Below are 11,603 nucleotides of genomic sequence, written 5' to 3'. Positions count from 1 at the left end.
AAAAAAAAAAAAAAATAGGCTGCATGCGCCATGGCTCATGCCTGTAATCTAAGCACTTTGGGAGGATGAGACGAGCAGATCACCTGAGTTAGGAGTTCAAGACCAGCTTGACCAACATGGAGAAACCCCATCTCCACTAAAAATATAAAAATTAGCTGGGCATGATGGCTCATGCCTGTAATCTAAGCACTTTGGGAGGATGAGACGAGCAGATCACCTGAGTTAGGAGTTCAAGACCAGCCTGGCTAACATGGTGAAACCCCGTTTCTACTAAAAATACAAAAAGTTAGCCGGGTGTGGTGGCGTGCAACTGTAATCCCAGCTACTCAGGAGGCTGAGGCAAGAGAACTGCTTGAGCTCAGGAAGCAGAGGTTGCAGTGAGCCAAGGTCACACCATTGCACTATAGTTTGGGTAGCAAGAGCCAAAGTTCGTCTCTAAACAACAACAACAACCAAAACCAAAAAGAGATGTGTTTTGTTCCATTCTTATTTGTGCCTGATACAAAGTATATTTTCAATATATCTAGGTTCATTAAACAAATACATTATTTTTCCGGTTAAGAATAGTAAAGAGAACATAGGTGCTCTTTCATTGAGAAAGTGAAGGCAGAAGGCAGCTAGTGTGCACAAATGCTCACAAATGCCATGTTTGTATTCTGAGGAGTCTCTTGTTGAGGTGTAAGTGGCATGGAGAGTTAATGATTCTCCAGGAAGCTGCTGCCATGGCCATGTGGGTCTTTCTCTGTTGCCTCTACCACTCTGGGGAGTTTTGTGATTATGACTTGCTCAGATAGTAGAGGGCATGATTTGGGGATCAGAGGGCCTAGTTTTATTATAAGCTCCCTTAAGCTGTTGATGAAGGCATTTGACGTTTCTGCTTTACTCTTTGTCATCTGCAATCTGAGAGTTTTGGTTTAGGCCAGTTATTTTCAAGTTTATAAAAACTACAGGACTGCTTTCTAAATCCAAAATCTTACGGATAAGGCCAGTGGATAACAACAGAGTTGACCATTGAGGGCTTTTTGTTTGACATTCCTTCCTCCGCACTGGCTCCTGTACAAACAAATTTGTAAATTTGTTTATAAATTATTTGATCAATACTCCCTAAACCAGGGGTGTCCAATCTTTCGGCTTCCCTGGGCCACGTTGGAGGAAGAGGAATTATCTTGGGCCACACATAATATACACTAACACTAATGATAGCTGATGAGCTTTAAAAAATGCAAAAAAAAAACTTATAATGTTTTAAGAAAGTTTACAAATTTGTGTTGGGCCACATTCAAAGCCACCATGGACCACATGAGGCCCGCAGGTTGGACGAGCTTGCCCTAAATTCTCATTCAGTTCTCATATTCAATTATGTTTTTCAAAATTAGATAATTTTTTTTTTTCTTTCTGGAATGAGGTACACCGAACTGAACCTACTCCATTTTGGGAAGGGTCTATTACCTGCAGAATGATATTTAACAGATCTGTAGTGGTATTGGGACCAGTGTACTGTATGTTTATGGCCATTGTTCTTTCTAATTACTTTGGTGTCTAATTATGCTGATGCCCATTCCACACTAATTGCTAAACAGTTGCACAGGCATACTGGCTTCTAGCTAATGCCATAATCTGTGGAATTAGGAAAAGTTACACATTAGTGGTTTTTCTTTTCCTTTCTTTTCTCTTCTCCTCCTTGTCTCCCTCCTTCCTTCCTCTTTTCCTTCCTTTATTCCTTTATAAGGGAAAATTACACATTAGTGGTTTTTCTCTTCCTTTCTTTTCTCTTCTCCTCCTTCTCTCCATCCTACCTTCCCTCTTTTCTTTCCTTTATTCCTTTATAATCAAACTTAATTATATATTTGTTTCTCTTTATGTAACCTTCAGAAATTGGAATTATGCCTCAATTTTTATAACTGCATTTTTAGGCTTACATATTCTATCTCTTAGCCTAAGTTAGTTCATTTCAAATATAGTTTTCTTGTGTGATCATTTTGTTCCTTAGATTATAACAAATTTTTGCTTCAACAATTAGCTTGGCAAATAAAAGTTTAAATACAGTTATTATTAATTACTTTGTTAAGATTTTTTTGATACCCAGTCCCTAATATACATATGAAATAATTGATTTTGTCAAACTCAGAAAATGCTATCATGGGAAGTTAAATGGTACATTTTTTAAAAAGTAATATTTATATAGCTTTTAATTTTTCCAGCATATATATAGATATATGAATTCAAAAATAGTACATGTTATCAGAGTAACTCAACCTGAATTCCCTAAAATATGATCATAACAAATGATTTTAAAACAAAAATATGTTAATAAATCGAAAATTGTGGACATTGTGGACTTCACTATAATTTTGTACATATTCTTGGTGTTTATCTACTGATAACTGAGGATAAAAGACTTAAATTTTAAAATTTGTATCATATTCCACTTTCAATCTTTGTGGGAACTGACTTAGAGTCCTTCAACTTTTTGTAATACATAATTCAATTTTGAAATAAATGGTGATGCAACTTAATATCTTGCTAAATTCTTATATTCATATATATTTGTGCAGCTCATCAGTGGTATCCAGTTGCCTCTTACTCATTCATCATCTAACAAAGGTGATACATTAGTAATTATAGAAGTTTTTGGTGTTCCAAATGATCAAATGAAGCAGCAGACTCGTGTAATTAAAAAAAATGGTGAGCTCCTAATATACTGTATTGAACTTCGATTAGCCTTCTTGTTAGAAAGCTTACAAATTATATGTTGATAGAGTTTTTATACATATCTATTATTCATAAGACAAGGGTTTTCCATTATGTCCAAAAGTAGCAAAATGTTATATGCAGCAAAAGCACTTTTATAATGATTAGGTTGTTTAGCTGTATTTTCAAATTATGAATACAGAAATGTATCTGACCTGCAAAATTATTGCTTAAAAAAATTTACCTCCTTTTTGTTTTCCCTCATGTCACTGAATTAAGCAGGCATTTTGACAGCCTCAGATCTACTTAGCTTCTAGCCTCTGTGTTAAATCAAAAATTTGTGATTTTTGACACAGCATATTATATATTTTTATAATGAATTATTTGAATTATTTTAGATTAAAAGTCTATGGCTTCTGAATCAGGCTAAGGATGCCATAGAAACCTACTGATAGAATATTTGGACAATTCAGTCATTTTTGCCACAAGGGAAGTGAAGAATGAAAGGAAATAACTTTGGGAAGATTTTCATCATTCTGGCATGCTATGACATCTTACACAGCATAGCACTGGCATTGCCATTTCTTCTCTGAGGTTGAAATGACTGAGGAAATTAGAAAAGGATGGGTTCCTGGGATTGACCCCCCTGGTCAGGGTCACCTTGAAGGAGACATTGGAACTGATTCTTGAGTCTGGAATCTTCTTCAAGGGATATTCTCAAAGCAAAGTGGACTTCATTCCAGAGTCTAGAAATATGCTTCAGGCCAAATGGTACTGACAGAGGGGCAGGCACAGTTTTCTTTTTCTTTTACTTCTTGGATAATAATTTCTAACAATGCCCATAGTCTGCCTCCTTGGCACTCTCCTGAATACTTCCAGTGTGGCTTCTAGAGCAAAAGTCATGGAAAAAGATTTGGGAAGATTTTATTGCCTTATCCTATGTTATCAATGGGAAGGGATATTGATGATGACTTCCTGCCTCATTTGACACCCTTTAGAGTTGAAGGCACATTGCTATGGCTGTGTCCAGAGATAGTAACTGCTGATGTCATGAAGTTTATAATAATCTATCTCTTGTTCCCTCCATCCTCTACTTGAATCTTCATCACAAAATGCTTAGAAACTTAATTTATTCAATGCACCCCTTATAATACTATGATTCTAGAATTTGTATTACATCCTTGGATTTTATGGGAATATCCTTTCAGAAATTCAATTTGGTTCATCAAACATTACTAAGCCTCTGCTATGCTAAAAGCCTTGTGCTAAGTAGTAAAAGACTTAAAATCTGTTTATTAAGTGAATTCTTATATATGGACCAATTAACTATTCTATAGATAGTTTATAGTTCAGTTTGAAAGATGAGCTGTAAGTAAAGTAATTATGATTTAGAGTCATTAGTGCTTCAAGGAGAGTACAAAGATTTGTACTGGAAGGGGGCACTTTTGGAGATGGTTCTTGGAGAATGAGTAGAATTTTTTAGAGTTTGGGGAAAAGGACATTTAAGGCAGAAGCCATAATATAAGTCCTAAAATATGAAAAAAATACGATTTAAACATACCAGAGACAGAACATATGAGTCCTAAAATACGAAGAAAACGCAATTTAAACATGCTAGAGAAAAGCCAAGAAACTCACGATGGGTGGAATATAGGGTGCTTAAGAAAGATTAGTGACAGATAAAATGAGAAAGTTATTTAGGGATAGTCATGGAAAATCTCAAAAGCCTTGCTAAGGTGTCACGAACTTTCTTTTTTCTAGAAAATGGATAAAATTCAGACTTTTAAATAGGGCTATAACAGAGTTGAGTGTTAGGTTTTTTTCTGCAGATTTGAGAAGAAGTATATGAGAGGGAAATGAGAAATACAAAGTAGAGTCAGGATAAAATTTCAGTGGTTAGAGGATATAAAAGTCATGGTGTAAAGGAGGCTATGGCAGTAGAAAAGGAATGGGGGGTGTAAGTGAGAAATACTGTGCAGAAGTCAATGTCCAGATGGCTGGACAAGAAGAATTTTAAGATGATTTAGCTAGACATGAGAGTCTGGGAGGAAAAGGATAACATTTGGATAAAATGTGGAAGTAATTCTTCAGTTTTGGTCATGTCTGGGAGAACTATTTTCATCACCATCAAATTTGGTGTCCTGGTTTACTTTTTTTTATGTTGACAACTAAAAGTGAGGGCATTCTCTTATAATTAATCCATATTATTGTGTGTGTGTGTGTGTGTGTGTGTGCGTGTGTGTGACAGAGATAGATACAGGAGGAGGATGGAAGGGAGGCAGAGGCACATGTGTAATGAAGTAGGATTGGAGGAAGAAGAAATCAGTATAAACACTTCTGCGAGATGTTTTGCAGTGTCTATAAATAATTCACTCTAAACCTGCCCCTGTACCCCTAAGAAGAGAAATTATTTCTTTTCTTAGGTCAAGGTAATGTGATCATTATTCCATCATGAGCCAATTAGTTTACTATTTCTGTGGGCATAGGCTGCACCCTGGGTTGCTATGTGGTAAATGTGCTCTTGTGACCACAGAAAATATAGATACAGTATAATTAGAAATTCATCAATGCTTCTGGAAATGCAAGTCAAAGAACAAAAGCTATTGTCATAGCAAGTGTAGCATTGCCTTTGTAAATGAAAAATAATACACATAATTCTTCTCCAAACCTTTGAGTCTTTTAAGTAGAATTTATATTTAATTTGAACATGAATTTCTTGATTCTGTTAAATTACGCTTTACTTTTTGGATGATTTGGGTCATACTGTGACACAAGGTGGATTTCTTGCTTGGCAAGAAATTGGTTGTTTGGGATGATTTATTTTCCTAGAGATTGAAATTCATCAACTTTGGACTTTGAAAGGAGCACTTAGTCTGAAGAAGGATCACGCGCTGGCTTTAGTTTGTTATCTAGCTTTCGGTCTAACAACTATGTATGGAACTCTTCCCATAATGAGACTGACTGTATTAGTCCATTTTCACATTGCTCTAAAGATACTACCTGAGACTGGATAACTTACAAAGGAAAGAGGTTCTCCATGGCTGAGGAGGCCTCAGGAAACTTACAATCATGGCAGAAGGTGAAGGGGAAACAAATTTGGATCTTTTCATGTGGCAGCAGGAGATTGCTAGCAAGAGTGGGGAATACTGCCTTATGCAACCATCAGATCTCATGAGTACTCACTCTCTATCTAGAGAAATCTATCCTATAATCCAATATAGGATTATATAAACCGCCCCTATAATCCAATCACAGTCCACCAGGTGTCTTCCTAAACACCTGGGGATTACAATTCAAGATGAAATTTGGGTGAGGGCACAAAACTTAACCATATCAAAGAGTTAGTATAGAAAAATGATGTTACTTAATTTTCTTCATTTCTCAATTTATTTGCTAAAGAATTGCCTAAGTACATCAGTCATATTGCATAATGATTAAAAGCTTTTGCTCTGAAGTCAGACTCCCTGTTTTTGAATTCCTGATCTGCCACTTAATGACCACATATGTGAAACTTTTAGGAAATTATGTAGCATCTTTGTGGCTCAGTTTTCCCATCCCATCAGGATGGGGTGGTTATCAGGATTAATTGAATTGATCCATTCTTAGAACATTGCCCAGCAATAGTGAACACTCAATATTGTCTGGTTATTATTCCTCTCACACTGAGTGTGTTAAAAACCTATGTGCTCTAAACACAAGATATTATTATTGTTAAAGGATTGAAAAGAAAAAGTTTGGAGAACAAGTGTTATCTATTTTTTCCTAGATATGGTATCTAATATTCTTTGTATCTTCTTTTTTCATATTTCAGCTTTTAGTCCAAGATGGAATGAAACATTCACATTTATTATTCATGTCCCAGAATTGGCATTGATACGTTTTGTTGTTGAAAGTCAAAGTTTAATAGCAGGAAATGAATTTCTTGGGCAATATACTTTGCCACTTCTATGCATGAACAAAGGTAATGTCCCTAAAAGTTAGATGATTGTACCAGCATTTAAATATAACTTGTGTACATCAAAGACACATTTGGACACACCAAATAGCTCTATCATAAAGTAGGATGTAAAGGAAATTTTATGTATTGACACATATTTTTTCTCTGTGGAATTATAAAAATGTGTTCTCATGTGGAAGGTGGGGTGGGAGTGTGGGACAGACAGGAAGGCTAATTAGACAAACTTGGCTTGTATAAGCATTTCTTTACATGCATCATAGTTCTTCTGTTTCAGTGAAGGGTAGTCATGACTACCATAAAGAAATGATGATGGGTGGCAACCAGAAGGGAGAAGCAGTGACTCATTCTTCCTGCCTGAGGAGAAGAGATTGGGAGCCTGAGACTATCCTTTCCTGACCCCTTTTCAGGGCTGACTGCCTTTATGTTGCAGAGTCACCTTTCCAGGGTGATTTACACTGTGCTCCCAATTACCTCGTCTCAATATGCTTACTTTTCTAACAGCATCTGAGATGTGCCTAGGAAACAGGGTCTTCCTGAAGCAGAAGGGTGGTGGCTAATTTTGGATCATGCTGCACTTTGCGGAAGAAGAAGTATGAGTTGTGTGCTCAGTGTTGGGCAGTTAGGAAGTCAGAATAGAAAATGCAAATATTTAATTTTTGTGGAAGATTAATATACCAGATGGGAATATAACTCTATAGTCATGGTTTTTAATGTATGCTTAGTAAAGAGCTCCTGTTTCTCAGCAAGGCTGTTGGGGCCACCACTGATTAATTGGTTATTGGTCTAATTAGCTACAATTCCTTTTGCAGGTTATCGTCGTGTTCCTCTGTTTTCCAGAATGGGTGAGAGCCTTGAGCCTGCTTCACTGTTTGTTTATGTTTGGTACGTCAGATAACAGCTAATGATAAATGACATATCATTGGCTATGCATCGCAATAAAATAGCCAAAATGAATGCCTATATGTTTTCTTTTTTAAACATAAATAATTACTCATAAAACTAGAAATATTGAGCCCATTCACTTAAAAATACACAAAAATAAATCAGTGGAAGAAAGAAAATAGAAACTTCAGAGGGTCCTGACCCAGCATGGTGTTCTTGTTAGCTGATTTCTCCTGCCCTTCTGCTGCTGAGTTTTTTTCAACTGGCTTGTATCATTTTTAATTACTAGAATTTATAAGCTTTGGAAATACATCTAATTATAAAAGATAAATTGACAAATATTTAGCAGTATAAAAGAAATGTGAAATCTAAGAGTGTTTTAGCTTCTAGACACCCACTACTGCGTATTTTCCTGGGAAGGAATTAGATTGCCAGGCCCTCTGAGCCTTTTCATATCCTGGAGAGTAATTAGCCCCTGCATTCTTATGCTAGTTCTTAGATGCTGTGCACTGGAGTTGGTACCCTGTAATTAGACAGCCATTTTTTATGAGTGTGTATAAAATTGATTTGCATGCAAACTGTATTCAGACTCCATATCTATAAAAGAGATCTACTGTGTGGACTTACATGCTTGAATCTTAAATTGATTTGCAATATTTCTGCATCTGTAGTAATCTATACTGAATCTATACTTCCAAGTTGATTTCTTGGTCAAAGATGAGATTCCTGTCCTATCTCATCTGCTGGACTTTTTACCAACAGCAGAACTTTGCTTTATTAAATGTCATGTAGAAGAGTATGGAACCACTGATATTAATACTAATTCTACCACATTGTTGCGTGGTAGTGATGTGAAAGCACCCAGCACAAAGCTTGACAAAGGTGGGGACCTTTAATAGGTACTTTTGCAATTGAATGCTAACTAATAACTAAAATAACAAAATGACTGTTTGGGATGTATACTAACACATTATATCTTTATGATGAGAAAATATAACCCATCTAGCATGTTTTACTATTATCATGGTTTACTCTCAGTACTAAATGTTTAAATTCAAATTCCCAAGTCATAGGTAGTAAGAAATTGTGTGGTTACTAAGTGCACAATCTTCCAGTTTCCACCTCAAGGGCTGTCTGGATTTAAGATCAGTGCACACCCTTCCCAGTAGGGATGCACAGCCAATTCTTAGAAAGATGCTTCTGTTTTGCCAGATAATGGATGGATCTTATTTAAATAATCAACTGGTCAGCATGACAGCAGGAGGGAGTTTCAGCCCATTGACCCAAGGCTTTACCCTTCCCTAATCTCCTAAGACCTTCTGAAGATCTGGAATTCCATGAAATTTAAAGGCTTTAATCAACTGAGTTTTACAAGAGAGTTCATTAATTCTGCAGTGGAATAAACTTCTGTTTCTCATTTATACCATCAAGCTTTGAAACAAGAGAGAAAAAGGATATATTTTATTTTCTCTCCTTTTCTTTAGGTACCAAACTTATCTCTCTAATTTTGAAGACCAAATTGTTAATTTTGAAATATTCCACTCTATATTAGGAATATGGACTTTGATAGAAAATATTACATTATTTTATTTCTTTTTTTTTTTTTTTTTTTGAGACGGAGTCTGGCTCTGTCGCCCAGGCTGGAGTGCAATGGCCGGATCTCAGCTCACTGCAAGCTCCGCCTCCCGGGTTTACGCCATTCTCCTGCCTCAGCCTCCCGAGTAGCTGGGACTACAGGCGCCTGCCACCTCGCCCGGCTAATTTTTTGTATTTTTTAGTAGAGACGGGGTTTCACCGTGTTAGCCAGGATGGTCTCGATCTCCTGACCTCGTGATCCGCCCGTCTCGGCTTCCCAAAGTGCTGGGATTACAGGCTTGAGCCACTGCCCCCGGCCCCTATTTTATTTCTTGTTCAAGAGTCTTGTAATGTCTTGAGACATTTTTGGCTCCATTTTAAAATTTGCATCATTTAACATTTAATGCCCCTTATGTATTGAACTAGAATTTTGATTAGAACTTTCTCACAAGAACTATTAACAGATTTTGTTCACGTAAAACTCCAGAGTCAGGGAATGTTCTCACATTTAGAATAGGCTGGGAATGTTGTGAGAAGCCAGATTTGACTCATGCTTTTTAGGTACAATTCATTTACAAGAAAAAATTGTGTTGATAAACGGAAGAAAACATAGGAAAAGGCTAAATGAACCCTTGAGACTGTGATAACAGAAGACTTTTTAAACTTTAAAGTCTTAGTTTAAATGTCAGTTCCTCAGGGAAGCCATCCGTGTTCTGCTAGATTAGGTTATATTCCCTGACTTATGCTTCTTTACAACCGATAATGACAGTTAGGAACCAACTTTGTATTATTAGCCAGACTTTAGTGTTGCTAGGAGCTGCCACGGAGCTCACAGCTAAACTGTGGTGTTTCTTTGTTGAATATAAACAGTTTCACAGAGCATCAACCCAGACGCAGCCACTCTGTACCGTGACGGAACAAGACAAAGACAAGAACATTCCGGAATCATGACTGAATGCACAACAAAAACATGAATATCGTCCAAACACAACAATGCTACACACTCCCCTATCCTGGCTGACCTAAATGGCTATTAATTTAGTACCAAGTGTCGCTTTCGCCTTGATTTACTCCTCTCATCTTACAGATAAGATTTACTCCAATCAGAGAATTGACCCCTGCTCTTGACAACATCCAAATACAGAGGAGAACTCTACTTTTTTGAAATCTCCCTCAAATCATTTAATACAAGCCCAAATCCAATAGTGAGTACTTTCTAATACCCTCTTACTAAGATGCCCCATGGCTTCCCATGTTGTGTTTCTTTTTGTAGTGAGCAATAGAGGCAACTGTGTGTTCCTGGTGGTCTTTGGCTGGACAAATTCTGACTTCTTCCATTATCTTGTACTTCTATGTGTTACAGAAAAGTTTAATTCTGTTGTTAATTTTGAAGGTTTATTTTTTTTCTGGTCGTGGTTGGTTAGGATCTCAAATAGAACATGAGTACAGTCTCTCCACCCAGACTTATCTGGACTTCTGTCTGGGAAATGATGGTCACTGGAGGTAAATGACAGGCTGGTTGCTAAAGAGTAAAGTTGCCCCAGCTGTAAAAAGAAGGTCTCCATTTTAAATGTTGGATATTAGGGAGTGTCTTGAGGGATGTAAAACATGTCCCTTACACAGAGACTCTAGGAGTTCCAGTCAAAACCTTTGTGCAAATCTCAGGAGATTTGGGAGCCACACTAGGAAGAAGCTTGTTCTGTTGGTTAGTGCAGAGAGAATGGAATCCCTTTTGAGTGAAATGCTTATGGGATTGAACAATGGACATTTTACTGGGGGAATACATGGACTGGATTTCATTTTTCAAGAGTTCTTAAGATCCCTTTATTCTCAGTACTGCAAAAACATCTGTTTAATTACATTACTTTCAAAGTAATAACACACTATAAATATGTATACCAACAAAGGGTTCCTATGATGCATTCTAAAATCTTAGGCCATAAAATTTGAGCATTCTACAGGATTCATAGTTAAGCTATAAATTTTACCAGCCACTGGAAACTCTCATTCCAAACACTGAAGGGCTGAATTGAAGTGGATTTGAACCAATGAAGAGATCAATTTTCTTCTATGTATCTTCTGGGCTTACACAACAGCTCAGCACACCTGGGAGTTGGTGTTAAACACCTTAATAATGTACCTGTTTTCAGGAATAAGAGCCCTCTTTCTACTTTCCATGTGTACATAATTTAACTTTCACACTTTCAGTCATCTTTTCCATTCTTCTCGCAGGGCAGTCTCTTTTCTAATGTGTTAATCACAATATCTGCAACGTTATCCAGGGCCTAATGTGTGCCTAATACTAATAAAAATTAATCTTAATCCTTTCAGCAATCTTACATTGTATTGTTAATGAAAGAGGCCCAGAAACATTGAGGCAATGTTTACAGGTGTTATAAACATTGCCTATGGTTTACAGTAAATGACAGAACCAGGGTTATTAATCTAGGGCCATCTGGAAAAAATGACTGGTGTCACTTAATGCACAATATACAAA

The 11,603-nt window shown here is 36.7% G+C and overlaps 1 protein-coding gene across 3 annotated transcripts in view; it reads left to right on the top strand.

The window, feature by feature from the left end:
• PLCZ1 (phospholipase C, zeta 1) overlaps positions 1 to 7,606 on the top strand; it is a 56,831-nt gene extending 49,225 nt beyond the window's left edge. For 2 of the 3 annotated variants that reach the window (XM_011954762.1, XM_011954753.1), the window contains 3 exons: positions 2,556 to 2,685; positions 6,503 to 6,652; positions 7,459 to 7,603. In XM_011954762.1, the coding sequence (XP_011810152.1) occupies positions 2,556 to 2,685; positions 6,503 to 6,652; positions 7,459 to 7,544 (366 nt within the window). In that variant the 3' untranslated portion in view covers positions 7,545 to 7,603. Of the gene's footprint in view, positions 1 to 2,555; positions 2,686 to 6,502; positions 6,653 to 7,458 lie in introns of all 3 variants that reach the window. The other variant, XM_011954769.1, reaches the window with a different exon arrangement.
• The last annotated feature ends 3,997 nt before the right edge of the window (positions 7,607 to 11,603 follow it).

This window comes from Colobus angolensis, unplaced genomic scaffold (assembly GCF_000951035.1).
Source record: "Colobus angolensis palliatus isolate OR3802 unplaced genomic scaffold, Cang.pa_1.0 Scaffold11, whole genome shotgun sequence".
Lineage (NCBI taxonomy): Eukaryota > Metazoa > Chordata > Mammalia > Primates > Cercopithecidae > Colobus > Colobus angolensis.
This window is presented reverse-complemented; position numbering and strand designations above follow the sequence as displayed.